At 47.6% G+C, this 16,494-nt stretch overlaps 7 protein-coding genes across 7 annotated transcripts; all 7 read left to right on the top strand.

The window, feature by feature from the left end:
* Positions 1-3,035: 3,035 nt before the first annotated feature.
* On the top strand, positions 3,036-3,368 carry N7511_008671 (uncharacterized protein; the record flags this gene model as incomplete). The annotated part of the gene is made up of 1 exon (XM_057131048.1): positions 3,036-3,368. One exon carries the CDS (start codon positions 3,036-3,038, stop codon positions 3,366-3,368), a length of 333 nt encoding a protein of 110 aa, XP_056979036.1.
* Positions 3,369-4,521: 1,153 nt separating this feature from the next.
* N7511_008670 (uncharacterized protein) lies at positions 4,522-4,899 on the top strand (the record flags this gene model as incomplete). Its single annotated transcript, XM_057131047.1, has 1 exon — positions 4,522-4,899. The coding sequence occupies one exon, from the start codon at positions 4,522-4,524 to the stop codon at positions 4,897-4,899; it is 378 nt and encodes a 125-aa protein (XP_056979035.1).
* A 1,594-nt stretch (positions 4,900-6,493) lies between these two features.
* N7511_008669 (uncharacterized protein) lies at positions 6,494-8,159 on the top strand (the record flags this gene model as incomplete). The annotated part of the gene is made up of 2 exons (XM_057131046.1): positions 6,494-7,073; positions 7,129-8,159. 2 exons carry the CDS (start codon positions 6,494-6,496, stop codon positions 8,157-8,159), a joined length of 1,611 nt encoding a protein of 536 aa, XP_056979034.1.
* A 708-nt stretch (positions 8,160-8,867) lies between these two features.
* Positions 8,868-10,288, top strand: N7511_008668 (uncharacterized protein; the record flags this gene model as incomplete). The annotated part of the gene is made up of 9 exons (XM_057131045.1): positions 8,868-8,894; positions 8,940-8,963; positions 9,025-9,121; positions 9,191-9,243; positions 9,302-9,521; positions 9,580-9,630; positions 9,680-9,703; positions 9,760-9,867; positions 9,930-10,288. 9 exons carry the CDS (start codon positions 8,868-8,870, stop codon positions 10,286-10,288), a joined length of 963 nt encoding a protein of 320 aa, XP_056979033.1.
* Positions 10,289-10,832: 544 nt separating this feature from the next.
* Positions 10,833-11,762, top strand: N7511_008667 (ABC transporter substrate-binding protein; the record flags this gene model as incomplete). Its single annotated transcript, XM_057131044.1, has 1 exon — positions 10,833-11,762. The coding sequence occupies one exon, from the start codon at positions 10,833-10,835 to the stop codon at positions 11,760-11,762; it is 930 nt and encodes a 309-aa protein (XP_056979032.1).
* Positions 11,763-12,790: 1,028 nt separating this feature from the next.
* Positions 12,791-14,255, top strand: N7511_008666 (Fumarate lyase; the record flags this gene model as incomplete). Its single annotated transcript, XM_057131043.1, is given in 3 exon segments — positions 12,791-12,934; positions 12,945-12,993; positions 13,441-14,255. 3 exon segments carry the CDS (start codon positions 12,791-12,793, stop codon positions 14,253-14,255), a joined length of 1,008 nt encoding a protein of 335 aa, XP_056979031.1.
* A 548-nt stretch (positions 14,256-14,803) lies between these two features.
* Positions 14,804-16,353, top strand: N7511_008665 (uncharacterized protein; the record flags this gene model as incomplete). Its single annotated transcript, XM_057131042.1, has 2 exons — positions 14,804-14,905; positions 14,956-16,353. 2 exons carry the CDS (start codon positions 14,804-14,806, stop codon positions 16,351-16,353), a joined length of 1,500 nt encoding a protein of 499 aa, XP_056979030.1.
* Between the last annotated feature and the right edge of the window lie 141 nt (positions 16,354-16,494).

The raw sequence follows: 16,494 nt of genomic DNA, 5'->3' as shown, positions 1-16,494 counted from the left end.
GGGGTTCAGCATGAAGCACTGCCTTCGAGGAAACTGGGGTCCAACAAAGAAGCGCTACCAGGCGCTACGGTCGGCGTCAATGAAACTTGCATCCTGGAACCATTTTGGGCGTAAAATCCGAGACTCTGCTCTACAACAAAAAGAATATTTGGAATACTTGTGAATGAATACTCTAATAATTGAAGACACTGAAGACAACATTTCTCTCCATGAGGCTCAGGTATAGATTCTATTTTTATGACGTTCGCGCTAAGATGGGGCCACGTAGGATCGGCGTTAGCCCTAACTGTTTTGCGGTTAGTGGTCAGTGGGAGCGCGAAGTACATGTAAGGTATACGATGTTGCTGTTATTATTGGATTGTGACTGCTTTGATGCTGACGGGCTTATGAAAACACGAGATCCAATAGATAACTTAAGTTGATGAAAGGTCATATGTACTTGGATTAATCCAACCCTGGGCTATTGTCGTGGCCCGCCGCAGCTTACCCTTCACTCATGGTCTTTGTTGAGTCTCAGCCTAGCGAGAGACTATCGCTTATGTTGATCAACAGAGCTATGTCCATTAAATGATGCATTAGGTACCTTGCATAACAGTCGGTAAAGATACGAGCTCCCTCTGAGCGATAACGCCCCGGGAAGCGATCGGCATAGCACGGGTCAGTCCCCCGAGCTTAAGCCTAAGCCCGCCTGCAGCTCAGCACGAGCAGGTGCCCCGAAAAAGCTTCGGGTGCCCGGAGGTCTAGGCACTCGGGCACTACAGCTCTCTGCACAAGATTGCACAAAGGCTATCATATCATGGTAAATGAACGATCCACAAAAATAATTTTCAGCTCCTTTATCACAAATTAATCCGATTTAAAGTACATGCACTTTATCTTCATAGACATAAGTTTCAAATGTTAGCCTTGGAACATTGAAGGCACTTCGATTCTTAGTCATCCGAATTCCCGACGTCTCCAGCCTGAGCGCTTCTTTACTTTACCATTTCACATTCTCTCTGGGTGTTCAACTCCGGAATGTTCTCATAGCGACGTTGTCAATTTTATAATGCAGGGTCAAATACTGGAACAGGATGCAGCGAGCACACCACGTCGAATTGGCCAAGCTTGGTATGGCATCTTTCAAACTTCTTTGATAACTGTGACTGACTTCTAATTAGTGATCGCTGTAGAAAGTGAGGCATCTGAACATATTGGAACACAGGTCCGGTTAATAACACTAGCAGGAAGAAGATAAAATGCAACGGCACTTTCCCTACAGTAGGACCCTTGCACCCTGCTTCTTGGCGACAATTAACACAATCTCCAGTGTCGGAGCTGTGAGAAAGCCCGAAAAGTTTGTGAAGTCTCAGCGAGTCTTCGCAGGAACACTAAAGTTCGAGGGTGCGCAGCTTCTTCCATTAATTAATTACTGTCTAATTGAAACCCAGCTTCGCCTCGGATGACCAGCAACTCGAACAGCTTCGGGCTGAACTAACTCAAGTCCAGAGCCTCCTGAAATTGGAGCAAGAGAAAAATGCGGTTATGCAACAGCAATTATCTCAAAAACCTTTTGTTTCAATAGAACAGCCGCTGCCACCTCACCAAGCCGATGATACAGCGTTTGTTATCAAACATATGGGACGCATGGTTCATGATGAAAATGGCATTGGTCGATTTGCAGGCTCAATTACTGGCGTTCACTTTGTCTTGAGCGTCGAGCAAGAATGCCAAATGCCGGGATCATTTGCAGAGAGCTGCTTTCGACTTTTCCTGGCTCAATCAAGTCCTACACAGCCGGCAACTACTCCATCTGCGCTCATCTCGGATCTCGAAGAAATAAGAGCATGCTTTTCTTCTTCGCCGGCATTCTACTGTAAACAAGCGCAACATTTTGTCGCAAATTGGGAAGCGTTTTGCCCAATCTTTGCGGAAAAGCAGCTCGTGGCGGACATTGAAAACCTCTTTGGTGGATTGAAAAAAGCGAGAAGCTTTGAAAACATCAATCATACAACTGTTATGACACTTTTATTGATACTGACTATCAATAAATTATACTCAGATGACTCTGAGTCATCTGATGGCGAAAACACGGCCTCTACTCTATATCTATCATTGGCCAATAAAATGACTGAACGAGTCACGGCTAGAGGTGATCTAAAAAGTATACAGGCCTTGGTGCTTTTGGCTCTTTACAATCAGCTCACGGCAAATTGTGTGGCAATGATGACCGTTAATGGAATGATGGTTCGGCTCGCACAGTCAATTGGTCTTCATAGACATGCGAGGAGGTTCAAAATGAAATTAGGCGAGATCGAGTATCGCAAGCGTCTGTGGTGGTGGATATATGCATATGATAAGTATGCTCAATCCATTGGCTAATGTGGCGAAATACTAAACAAAGTAGGATCACATCTATACTGCATGGTCTTCCGCCCTTGATTAAAGATACCGACGTCGACAATGATCTGCCACTTGACTGTCATCTATATGATTTCGAAGCCAACGAAATATCTCACCCTTTTCCCGGAGAAAGGACCCCCGTGTATATCTTCATTCAATACGTGGGCCTCAGTAAGAGGTTATCAAGAACCCTTAACCGTCTCTACACAACAACACAGCGACGCAATGGGGCAACCAAAATCACCGAGTTGGATCGCGACCTTCGCGTATGGAATCAGAACCTCAAAGAAAATGGTATCGATTTCGATATCGGGCTTCGCCAGACTAAAAGCTCGCTGAATAATGTCAATCCCCTACACCCCAGGCCTTTGATTTGGCTTCAACTTATGGCAAATTTTGCCATGTTGCTGATTCACCGACCAGGCTTATCCTTTGATAATACAACCACAGAATTTGAGGACTGTCTTCATGCATGCCTTGATTCCAGCAGTGCAATAATCCATCTGCTTGAAACTGCTACCTTCCCAAAGTGGCTTGCAAATTTGTGCCTTATGGGCCCTGGCATAATCTTCCAATCGGCGCTGATGCATATTCTTTGTCATTGTCGATACAGAACATCCAAACCGGATAGATTTCCAGAGCTTGAAACTAGCATGGCCATGGTCTCAAAAAGCATCTCCATTCTGGAGAAAGGCATCCAAAGTCCCAAAATCTGTCTTTCAGCTCCAGACCCCTACTGTGATTCCATCAATCAAGTGATCGGAACATTGCAAATGCTTCAATCTTATGTTTCACAGCACGTGAGACGCTCTACAACAATTACCAATGTAATAAGTGCACCTGATGTCGGTAGTGATGTGCTCGATAATTTCGACGATACAAACTGGGGCGGCAATGCGTTGGGTGCGTTGAATTATATGACATCCACTGATTGGGCAAGCGAGACTGAAGGACCATTCATGGGGTTTATGGAACTAGAGTCTTAGCCAGAAGAACATTGAAGTGCAGGAGCGATGAACTTCTGAACTTGACCAAATTGGCCTCTATCTTGCACTTGATCCTGTGGACTCCGAAACTAACCGTAGTCCATGGTTCTCCCATGATCCAACAAAGGCTGAATAATTGCCACGATTGCAAGCCGTGGAGCAGTAAAATGCGTGAAAATACTCGCGGGCCGATGTACCTTAACTCGTAGGCGCTAACTACAGACATGGCCTTTGACTGAAGATGTCAGAGCATCCTGTCTTCTATCAACCTTGGAATACTAGGCATGTGAAGATTCATGAAAGAGAGAACTCTAGTTATTAACTAATTTTAACAGGCCCGGGCCTACGCGAGACGTTTCAAACGGTAGTTAGTAAGTATCGGAGACTTTACATAGTAGGATACCAAGTCATTCTACAAACTTTCAGAGTTAGGCGAAGTATCTCCACGTTAAACTAAGCTCTAAGATGCGATCGATATAGACAACCTCTTAAAGGCGCTTAGGGGAACTTTCGAGATCGGCCTATCTTTCTCTTCTTCCTGAGGGTTGTTTAAACAGCATTATAAGTATGTTGAGCTTATTTTACACTGCAATCTAGACGGAAGGCAATAGATAAGGATAGCCTTTTCCCCGTAACATTAGTAGACGGCAAGGTAGGCGTTTATAATGGACCAGTTTAATATATCGGACCATGGTCAATGAGGGAAGAAAAGGATTGCGTCCAGTACACAGTAGTAATGTTTAGGTTTGTTTATTTAATAGGTGGGCTGCAGTACAAAAGACGCGATAATAGTCTATAGCCTTACGGCGTGATAAATTAAAAAAAACTTAATCATCGGTATGTAGAGCAATAGCTACATTTCCCTCTTTATGAAACCCCATTTTCGACGTGTTTTGGGGGTGAGAAATCGATGGAAAGTTCATAAGAACTCGTGTTTGGGAGGAGGGGGCACCCCCTGAACGTGACGTGGTGACTGATGGCCGACGCCCTCAGATCCACGACGGTACTGAGTCCCCAACTCTTTCGCACGCGTTTCAAGCCACTTAACTTTCAGTGTCTGGCTTATGCAAACTTCAGAAATCTAGACACCCATTTTGCTTCGCTATAGTTCGCCTGGACGTTACAATTGAGCGCCACGGGTTCGCTTCCGTTCATGGCCTCTTTAAAGCCGACCCTCCAAGCTGGTCTCCAAGAGAAAGGAACCACCGTCTCAAGAGGGCAACAAGCGGAAAAAAAAAGAGCTACAAACGTCGAACCTGGTAAATATTTTCTCAAAAATAAGTGTCGGGAGGCGGGAGAGGGTGAGATTAGCTCCGACGCAGAGGACGGCACTATCACATTTGATGAAGGTCTTGTCCGCTTTGAGGGAGAGGCGGATCTGTATTTCGTCGGTTCGGAAGTAGAGTCTTCTGCCTTCAAGATCTCTGATAAGCCTTCATCAGATGGAAGGGAACGGGAGGACTTCTCAGCGGAACAGCATGAGGCTGAATGTGAAGCACGATGGAGCCATTGGTTTGATACTCCAGGTTGAATATCTATCCCTGGACTTTTCAGAACAGGCGAGCATTGAATCGATGTACGGTGTATGATAGCTGCTAGACAAAGCTTGGATAAGATCTTGACCCGCGTTCAATCATGACAGTAATTCCAACGGCTGTACCTGCTAATCCCACACTTGCAATAATATGGCCTGCAAGTCCGTAAAGTATCATCAGCTGCTTCCCTTGAAACCCAGGTATAGCATGATGGGTGTTACTGCTGGGCGTTGAAAGCTCCACTCTAGGTCACTTTTAAGTTGGTCCCTCACATGAATACTTCAATAAACTCACGTTGAGGTTGGGATGGTTTTTACCACACTACAATCCCTCCGCATTTGGCATACCTGATAAAATTTGGGGGACCCAGGGAGAGGTCCTTTATGGAAGCATTAGAAGAGAGCCTCCATCCCCTCGAGTACTGCCTAAATAATGACAAATGCAACACCCACAAGTTGACAAGCTATTGACTACCACTGCAACTTACTATTGCAACTTCGGCCACGACTCTCACAGTGACCCACCCATACAATCATCAATCGGCTGATAAAACCCCCGTTAATGGAAATGGCTTGATTCCGCATGGCCCTTGCGTTCTCTGTGAATTCCGTTCTTCTCAGCACATCCATCTCCCGGACCAAAGTTGGACCGGCTATCCAATCACTAGTCAATCCTCCAGTTGTCTCTCCTTCCACACGAATCCCTCGAGAGACATTCTCATGCAGAGATCTACGAGATGCAATTCTGCCATACTGCTAACTATAAGATTTCTCAAAGTTCTTTAATGAGCACGATGTGAGTTTTACGTTTGAAAACTGTGAGCAGAATCGAACTTTAGGACGAGATCATGCAATTTCTGAAACAGGCTGCCCGGGAGGATACTGCTCTGTTGATGAGCCAACCAAATACAGACGGTAAAACTTCGCACGAACTACTGGAGGAGACCAGAACCCGGTGGCGTAGACTAGGCCGGCCCATACCAAGCCTTGGAAGAGGCAGAGGTAGTAGAAGTATGACTACAGTTCATACAGTATAAGCGTAGCCATCGTACATCTTTGACGCCTTTGGAACCATTAGAGTCTATAGTTGCCATACCAGTGAAGGTCCTTGCCAGGAGTCAGGTTTGCGAAGTCACGAAATCTAACTAGTCAGTGTTCTTGATATGTCTCAGCACAAGACTCCTGCAATGGCCAGAGTTAATTAACAGGATCTTTTTATTGTGATTTGATTGGCCATTATAATAGGCAATAGAAAAGACTTCAACGATGCTAGTGCATCTTCGACCTCGTGGCAAATTGGGTAATAGTTTCCGGTGTCCATAGGGCAAGACATATCGACTGTTCTTCGGGGCGCCGAGAAATCAATAGTCAACGGGTTGATTGCGCCACATGGGGAGCCACATGGTTGAACTCCGGTTGAACTCCACCCGACGAGCGATGATTGGTCGAAACTTACAAGACATACCAAACGGCTTGATACCCGTTTGGGCTAACAATTTCGGCAGGGATCCACGTACCATACCGCATTGTCCGTTGAAATACACGGTCTCCCGCCGTGGGCATCTTCTTCTCTTCACCCTCATCGCGAATCATGAGTTTCTTCCGTACATTGAGCCTGACGGCTGCGGCCATGGCTGCTGTGGCTGAGGGCCATGTATGCCGATCCCCATCTGCTTCTCCCAGTGTCACCATCGAGCAGGGTGTGATCCAGGGCTTCTCCCAGAATGACACCAATGTCTACTTAGGCATTCCATTTGCTGAGACCACGGCTGGGGAGAACCGTTGGAAGGCTCCTAAGCCCATCAGCTCGTTCCCCAACGGTCACTTTGAGGCTACTGCTTATGGACCATCTTGTGCGCAGGCAATGTCTGGGACGGCAATCACCGCCCAGAGCGAGGATTGCCTCAACCTCAACATTTGGACTCCCCGCCAAGGTGACTCTCTCCCTGTGTTCGTCTATATCTATGGCGGTGCCATGGTCACGGGAGGCAACAGCAACGCCCAATGGCAGGGGTACAACTTTGCCCGTGATGATGTTATCTACGTCAACTTCAACTACCGCGAGAGTGTCTATGCGTCGCCCAATGCGCCTGAGCTGCAGGGACAGTCCCAGAACTTTGGAATCATGGATGTGGAGTCAGCCTTGGAGTGGGTTCACAACAACATTGAAGGTAGGTTCATATCCTTTTCAACCACATTATGGTCTTTAGCTAACCCAATTGACAGCTTTCGGTGGTGACAAGTCGCGTATCGTACTGGGTGGCCATTCATCTGGTGGAGTGCATGTTGATCACTACCTCTGGAACCACCCCGAGACCTTCCTGGCTGGTGCGATCGAGATGTCTGCCAATGCTCAATCCGGTCCTGGCTATGCGCCTACCGGTGTTGCGCTGAAGCAGGTGGTGCAGGACATGCTTGATGCCGGCGTGTCCCTGGACTGCACGGCTGAAGACTATACTCTGGACTGCCTGCGTGCAGCAGATACTTATGCCTTCCAGACAACTGACTTCAACTCCACCACCAACACCTGGTTCTCACCACCGGTGGACGAGATCACCCGCTTCTCCAACTACACTGACCGCTTTATCAATGGTCACTATCCAAAATCGCTGCCGCTGATTGTCGGAAACTCCGACCAGGAGGGCGAGATCTTTGGCTACGTCTATGGCAGTGAGAACACCGACTTTTCATCCTGGATCCGCACTTTTGATGCCGATATTGCCTTCGTGCCCGCGGATGAGCTCCTGGCCGCCTACAACGAATCCGATTACGCCTCTGTCTCTCTGATGAGCGGTGCCTCTTACGGTGACGCGCGCTTCCTCTGTGCGACCGACGCCCTGCTGGACCTGCGTGCTTCCGAGCAACCCACCTGGATCTACCGCTGGTTCGGTGAATACTCGAATGCGCTGCCAATCCCCAATCTTGGGCCCTCGCACGGAAGTGAGGTGCCCTTTTTCCACGGCGGCAATGAATGCTTCTCGCTTCTCGACGGCGTGACCGACGCAGAGCAGCAGCTGGCAGACTACATGCACTCCTGGTTTGTCTCCTGGATTCGCAACCCTAGCGCTGGACCTGGCTGGGACAAGGCCCGCCCTGTTGATGGACCCTTGGCGCGCGTAGGCGTACCTGAGCATGAGGAGGAGATTGTGATGAGCACGACTGGCGCGTACAACAGTCGCTGCCAGAAGGTCTTCAAACCTAATTACCCTAAATATCCCGTAGTGCAGAACCCTGTTTTGCTGGCGGAGAGTGCCTGAGGAACATTTCAGCCTTGTCTTGTTCTGTATAATACAAAATTTAAATTTAAATAATTCATCATTTCCATCCAATCGCGAAACATGACAAACTCGTCCTAATGTCCCTAATGCAGGCATTGTTGCGGATCTAGTCTCCAACACCTGAATTCCAACGCCGAGGTTCTGGAATACGAACCCTAACTGTGTCGACCCCACTGTATCTCTCCGAGATTTTCCCGGAACACTCGACGTTTTAAAGCTCTGGTCGAGGGCGGAAGTGGCTCTTCGCCCTTTTTTGTGTAATTAGCATCTGACCACATAATATATTGCGTTAGTCTAGTAGCGGAGCACTTGACTTCGAATAAATTAAGTCCATTTAAGTCTCGATTTTCAGCATTCGGACATTTGCTATCGGAGTCGACCAAATCCAAGGAAACCGATTCTCCATGTCTCGGAATCAGTCTACATGTTCTCATGCAGTGGGGGCCAAACTTAGGTTGACGCCGATGAAATCCCTTCATCCTCTGGTGGGTCAATCTAGATGTAACCGATTCAGTGAACGAGATGTACTAGGGTCTTGGCTGTGGATCTTGGGAAAAGTGTGTTTATTCCCTCAATTTCGAATTTAGTCGTAAAGGGTTTGCTACCAATTTATATAATTCTTTAGTTCATGGCATCCTGCCTTGCCATTCCACCTCTCTGCGGATCGTGACCAAAGCGCAAATCAATATGGTCCGACCGGATCTGGGCCAAGTGGTATGTGCTCTTTCTTCAAGTCCATGTGGTCTAGCTTGCTGACAGGATTTCTGGCGTGCAGGTGGCTTGGTACGTTTGCACTGTAGCGGCATGCATATTCCTAGTCTGTCGGCTTGTGGTCCGTCTGCAGCTCCTCAAGCGGCTTTACCTCGACGACCTGTTCGTTTGTCTGGCTGCTATGTGTCTAATTGGCGATCTGGCGATCCAACATTACATGTTTAATCAGGGTAAGCTGCTAAAGCATTGAACCGGTGGAGCAAGCTTCAAGGGGACTCCACTGATAATCGCAAGCACAGGCATGTCGGATATGGCAAACGCAACTGCAGTGGAGATGATCAACATGATGAAGGTACGTCAGTCCCACGTGTGAAAAATAATCATATACTCATGTGCAATGCATCGAACAGATGATCATCCCGGGCTCTACATTGTATGTCACTGCGCTGTGGCTGATCAAGTCCAGCATGGTGATCTTTTACAAGCGCCTGGCGGATCGAACCCAGTACCAGATTGTGTACAATATCACACTTGCTTTCCTGGCTGCGACCTGGCTAGTACTGTTCTTTGATATTGTCTTCAAGTGCTATCCGCCCCGACGCCAGTGGGAGAGTGTTTTAGATGCCGAATGTGAGGATGAATGCTTTTATACCAACTTTCATAGACGCAGGAACTGACGCTCTTTTAGTGGCATGTCCCCAAGGACCTTCAACAGTAAACTATTGGCTCACTATCCTCTGTATGTCTGCCTATCCATTTTTACTTGAATTTCAAACTAATCTTTACAGTCAACATCTTCAGTGATGTTTTCAGTAGGCTTTCTCAATTCAACTCACCTCAACTACTTCGTTTTACTTACTATGACCAGTTATTTGCCTCCCGATCTCGCAAGTTGTGCGACTCAAGATGCCCAGGAAGCAAAAGTGGGGTGTCATCTCTGTTTTCCTTCTCGGTGTTCTTGTTGTCATTTCCAGCAGTAAGTCTCCTCCCATCTGCTCATTCTATCCGATTCCTATAACTAACTCGCAATGTACCAAGTCATCCGGGCAATTTACTCCTACCGTAATGAGCAAATGATCACTTGCACCGTGTCCATGGTTGAAACCGCCATCGCTATCATTGCTTCCTGTCTACCCGTTCTCCGCACCCTCGTATTCGGCTCGCACTCTCGCACAGGAACCTATAGCGGCCGCCGTGGCTACGAGCTCTCGCAATCTGGCCTCAACGCCAGCAAGCAGCAAACCACCGTCTCCGTCTCACAAAGTCACGCTGACCGCGGCGCGGATGAGGTTTCGTTCAATGACTCCGAGGACGGATTGGTGAAGGACACGGCATTGAGTTCTGGACCAGGAATTGCTGTCAGACACGAGTATTTCGTGCATGAGGATCATGCGTAAGGATGCATGGAACTTCTGTGAGGCTAGGTTGGGAAATGTATCAACTGTGCACCCTGCCACACGCTTCTCTTCATTAAATTTAATCTTTCAGGCGTGCAAAAGCACCTTTCATTCTTACGGCTTTAGAAATTACGTTTTAATAATTATATTTGCGGGTATAATTTGTCCATCCAAGCTGAGTATACCATTAATAGTGTAACGCATGAGTTTGTATCAAGTTTACAATGATGGACGGCATATTCGTCGGTTAAATAACTTGAGACTTACATATTTCCTATTGGTTTTCTACTACAGTACTTGATTTTTAAAAGCTATAACTTTAGATTATACTAAGAACTCGGCAATGTTCCCTTCCGTTGATCTTGTCCAGCCAACATCATGTAGTGATCGGGATTATCCGACAGCGACGGGATGCTCCGATTAGGGTTTCTCGCACCAGTAAGATCGGGAATCGGGATTGTTGCGTTATTCCGGACATTTCATTCTTGATTTCTCATAAAATACATCCTTTCTATCAGATTTCCCTACCTCAAGAACCAGGATCATGCATCCCATGCACAGATATCACCTTACCGCCACTGGCCACAATCTCAACTATCTTCCCGAGTATATCGCCCGTCGCCATGGTTACTTCAAGGAACAAGGTCTCGATTTTGATCTCAGCATACCGACTCCCTGGGATGGCGTTCTCGAAGATCTCAAAAATGGGACCGCTGACATGGCTCTCGGGGGTATTTGGGTGCCGGCGATGTATCGAAATAGGGCCAAAGACTACACTGTCTTTGCGCAAATTGCGAATCGCTGCCCTCTTGCTCTGATTCGCCGAACTCAAGATTTTGGATTCAAGCTTTCTGATGTTGTTGGAAGCACCGTTCTCCTGAATTCAAGCGGTGGAGCCAGCGTAGGCCTGTTTTTCAAGATGTTGCTACGTCAGAATGCACTGGACCCAAAATCTGTCAACTTCATTCAAGATCTGGACGGTGCGATGCTGGCTACTTTGTTCGAAGGCGGCATGGGCGATTATTTCGTTACTGATAATCTGTCTGCTTTGGCCATGACAGCGCGAAACCCCAAAATATCAATTGCAATGGAAATGGTCAAGGAAGACGATATCCCTTGGAGTGTCTATTACCGAGAGACGGCAACTATTACTCAGGAAGTTCTCGATTTACAGAAACGGTTTTGCATTGCTCTTAACAAAGGCATAGACTGGGTTCTTCGAAATGATGCGGAGTCATTCAAAGAGGAACTTTCCGAGTTATTCCCAGGCGTATCGATTGATGTTGTCGTAGCCGTGACGAATTCTTACCGTGAGAACGGCATGTGGTCCTCAACCTGTATACCTAGAAAGGCATTCAATCAGTGGCAATTGGGTCTTGCCGATGCATGTCTCATAAAGGAGGTGTTCTCTTATGAGGAGATGGTGAATGATGTACCAGCAAAAGAAGCCCAGCTAGAAATGGCGGCTAAATAGTTATCCAACTCTCTTGTTTTTGATTTCCAATCAAATGTGTGTTTCGGCCTTCCAACGAAGATCAAACGCAAGTGTTGTAGTGGGAGAGCTGCTTACTGTATGAAGTAACACTACCTTGGTAGCGGTCTACGGATGATCCAACACTTATGATGTAACTTATATAAGACTTCTTCGCAGCATAAAGCGTCGAGGCTCAAGATTAAATGGATGAATGACTTTTTCTGACAAAAGCGCGGTCTCGTATCTCCTTCCACTTCCAGACGTTATAAATATAAACGTACGGTCAGGCTATCGCAGTTCGCATGCTATTGGATGGATTTTCCTGCAAACCTCAGCCGAAAAAACATGGTTTTTGACCGAAGAAGAACAGGAGGCCATGTGTCTGAAGAGATAATGGGATATTGTGCACTGAGGTGAAAATGAATTAAGCCGCAAGTGGGTGAATATTGGCCTTACCGACCCTTTCGTTTGACTTTTGGGTATTGTCTTTTTCACTTCTTCTGTAGTGATCAATGGATTAGGTGTTTTCTGTCCTACAATTATTGCTGGTATTGGGTACGCACAATCTTGAGGCACACATTTGAACAAACGTATCAACGATTTCCAGATTTTCCTCCTTGCAATACAAATATCTGACAATTCCAATTTGTGTTCTCGGTGTTATCCGGCGCAAAGGATGGGTTTGTTGATGATAAGATCAACAACGTAGGAACCTATGAAGTGTCTTTATCACCGACAACGAAAGCTGCTAGTATAATAATTCCCGAATACTGCCATTATATTTGGCCATATTGAAATACCAAGACTACTAAAATAAGCGTAGTACGTTCAAGTATATTTCGGAGTGAGATTTAGACAAAACCCGAGCCGATCCCACCAAGAGCCGGAATAAGGCCCTAATCCGAGCATTGCATCATACCTTAATTCGGGCCTTGGGTATACCGACAAACTATTTAACAAGCGTCATTTCGACTAAAAGTATTGTCAACTTTTCAGTTCAAGCTCAACCACCTCTTCTTTTCACTACCATGGCAGTCTCCGCTCTCGACTCCCGTATCTTCCGGAACCTCTTCGGCACACAAGAGATCCGCGACGTGTTCACAGACAAAGCATATGTAAAATGCTTAATTGAAGTGGAGGCAGCACTGGCTCGCGCAGAAGCAATAGTCGGCGTAATTCCAGCAGATGCAGGAGAGGAAATCACCAAAATTTTATCTAACCTTGAACTTGAGTAGTTTCCCCCAGAATACGATTGAGTAGGGGTTCTGATGCTAAAAGAAATCATTATAGTGATGAACGTCTTGCCAATGATACAGACATAGTTGGTTATCCCGTGTTTCCACTTGTTCAACAATTGGTCGAACGGATGCCAGAGCATCTTGCCAAGTATATTCATTGGGGGGCGACAACGCAAGACATTATGGATGATGCATCTATGCTTCAGATTAAGCGCGGCCTTGATTTAGTGGAGAGTGAACTTCTTATTCTGAAGGAAAGTCTGAAAAGGCTGGCAAATACCTACCGAAATACGTATGTTCTACTTGATTCTTGTCTGATATAACTTAAGCTTATAGCAGTTCTAGCCCCATGGCAGGTCGAACACACTTGCAACATGCGCTCCCTTGTACCTTTGGATACAAATGCGCTGTATATCTTTCCGGTGTTCTTCGCCACCTAGAACGACTCACCGAGATCAAGGAGCGTTGCTTGCTTGTTCAGTTTGGCGGTGCCGTTGGGACCATCGCGTCACTTGGATCTGATGAAATGGGCCTTAAGGTACGGGAACAGCTTGCCACAGAGCTTGGCCTTAAGAACCCAGATATCAGCTGGCATGTTGCCCGGGATAATATTGCTGAGATATTGAACACATTGGCTCTTGTGGGCGGTACACTAGGAAAAATTGCGTTGGATATTATGATCATGTCGTCCAACGAATTTGACGAAGTGTCCGAGCCTTTCGTTCCCCATCGCGGAGCCTCTTCAACTATGCCACAAAAGCGCAATCCTATTTCAAGCGAAGTCATCCTTGCTGCGTCCAAAATGCTGCGAGTAAATGCCTCCTTGGGCTTGGATGCATTGATTACCGATTTTGAGCGTGCGTCTGGCCCCTGGCATCTTGAGTGGGTGGCAGTCCCCGATTCCTTCGTGACAGCAGTAGGAGCTTTGCACCAGACAAACTTTGTTCTTCGTGGATTGGTCGTAAAGACTGACTCCATGAAACGCAATTTGCATTCCACAAAGGGGTTGATCGTGGGTGAAGCTGTGATGATGGACTTGGCGCCATGCCTCGGTCGACAGAATGCTCACGATCTGGTTTACGAGGCTTGCAAGTCTGCTATTGAGAACAACCGCACCCTGTTAGATGTTTTGCAGGGGACACCTGCTTTGGATGGTATCATAAGTTCAGAGAAGTTGGCGAATCTTTGCGATCCTCTTCAGTACATGGGGGCGAGTCAGATGATGGTGGATCAATTAGTCCAGCGTGCTGGATAAAACATCTTGGATGGAGTTGAAATACCCAAATTCGACAAAAAATAATATGCATGATAGATGAGAAGTGCCAGAGCACAAACTGGCCCGTAACCCGGGAGACCTCAGCGACGGCTCAATTGAATCCCGTGCAATAAAATGATCAAGCGGACAGGACGCCAAAAAAAGGATGATACATGTGACTATTTCCGTCACACTATTATGTAGATATGTGATCCTTGTCAAAGTAGATGTAGACATAATGCTGTTTGGAAATGTGGAGCATAAGTTACCTGTTTTTGAGCTTGGTATACAGTAGTGTTGAAGATATATCCAATCAGATTTCAATGTTTGTAGGTTGGTAAGTTTGACAGTTCTCCACTGCCTTCTTCACAAATTCTTTGTTCTTTCCTCAAATATATGTTTGCTACTTTTAAAATAAGAGTACGACTTGTTCCATCTCTTTCGATTCGAATATCTTGCCCAATTAGGACAACACGTGACCGAGTGGGGATACCATCGTCACTGCTGCGCAGCGTCTCGAAGACTCTCACCCCACACTCTTCAACACAATGAGTGGCTTTCGCAATGTTATGAAAGATGGATGGCATCCAAAGGGGAAGGAAGGACGTAAGGAGAGCTGGCGGGGTGATTTCAAGGGAATTAACCAGGTGGTAAGCAAACCCCTCGTTTGCGCGATTCTCGGCCTCTGACGTTCTGTTAGGCTGGATGGATGGGAAAGGGTAGAGATCCCGAGTCCGAGAGCTCTGAACATGTCTCTCAACCTCTGTCTTCATTGAAAGACCCTTCGTCATTCGGACCTCCCCCCAAGCATATCAATTACCATGGCGCCGCCGCAGTGCCAAATCAGACGACACCCGATACCCGGGGTATTGGTGCTCCACTGTCCCAGGATCAGATCAACGCGCAGCATGCGCACCAAAAACAGGCAGCCCAAGCGGCTCAAGAAGAGGAGGAAGAGGCTCAAAGGCCTCCTCCTCCTCCAGTACCATACCGTGTCAACACCACCGGCCTGTCTACAGACAACCTGCCTCCACCGCCTGTGCGGCGGACGGATTCGCCCGCAAGTTCGACTACGAGTTCGATTTCGAAGCCGAAAGCACCCCCAAAGCCCCCGCCCCGACTACCCGCTCGCAACGGTTCCCCGGCGTCCCAGAGCTCCGACCCACCCCCAGTTTATTCCCCCGCACAGCAGCCGCTTTCACATGATTATATCAACCAAGATGCTACATCCCGCCTCGCAAACGCTGGCGTTTCGGTTCCCGGGTTTGGAATCGGAGGGCAGGGTGCTCAGCAGTCTCAGGCACCTGTCAATGAGTTGCAATCGAGATTCTCCCAGATGAGAACAAACTCGGGATCCCCTGGCCCTCCTCCGCCGCCTCGAGCATCGACAAATCCAGACTCACCTGCAAGTGGGAACTCTTCGATTCAAAATTTCCGCGATCGACATGCCGATAAGATTGATGCTGGCAAGCAGAAGTACAGTAACTTCCGCGAACAGCATGCCGATACTATCGATTCAGGGAAACAGAAGTACGGTGACTTCCGAGAACGCCATGCCGACAAGTTTGATGCCGGAAAGCAGAAGTATGGCGATTTCCGTGAACGTCACGCCGACTCAATCGACTCTGGCAAGCAGAAGATGAGTGGTGCTGCATCCAGTATCAGCTCCCGCCTTGGTGGCTCTCCCGCAGCTCCTCCGCCGGCCCGTGCCTCGACGGATCAGAGCATGAACCTGGAGCCGGCAGAGCCCGCGCGGGGCACTTCGTCTGTGCAGAGTTTCCGTGAACGCCACGCAGATAAAATTGAAACGGGCAAAGAGAAATGGGGCGGTGTCACTTCACGGTTTAACACATTTGTCGAGGATCGCAAGTTCGACGCCAATGCGAACAGGCGTGTACCACGACCCCCGTCGCATTCTATGGCTCAATCGCCTTCCCCTGCGCCATCGCCTACTAGTCCAGATATTCAAACTCAGGCGCAGCGCAAGAAGGCTCCTCCCCCACCTCCACCCAAGCGGGCGGAGATTCGAGCGCCGGCAGTGGACTCCCTGTCATCCTCAGTGCCTCCCCCCATTCCTCATGACACCAGGCCTCGCTGAGGAGATTGTACTTTTAGCTGTAAATACTTGGCGCCGCAATCTTATACCGCAGATGCTTTGCAAATGCGAATATCTCACACCCTATGCTCTCACATTCGTAGTTCATGCAGCCCTATCCTGGAAGTAAGACCGAGGCTACAT

Source organism: Penicillium nucicola (genome assembly GCF_028828085.1).
Source record: "Penicillium nucicola strain IBT 29836 chromosome Unknown utg000010l, whole genome shotgun sequence".
NCBI classification, from domain to species: Eukaryota; Fungi; Ascomycota; class Eurotiomycetes; order Eurotiales; family Aspergillaceae; genus Penicillium; species Penicillium nucicola.
This window is presented reverse-complemented; position numbering and strand designations above follow the sequence as displayed.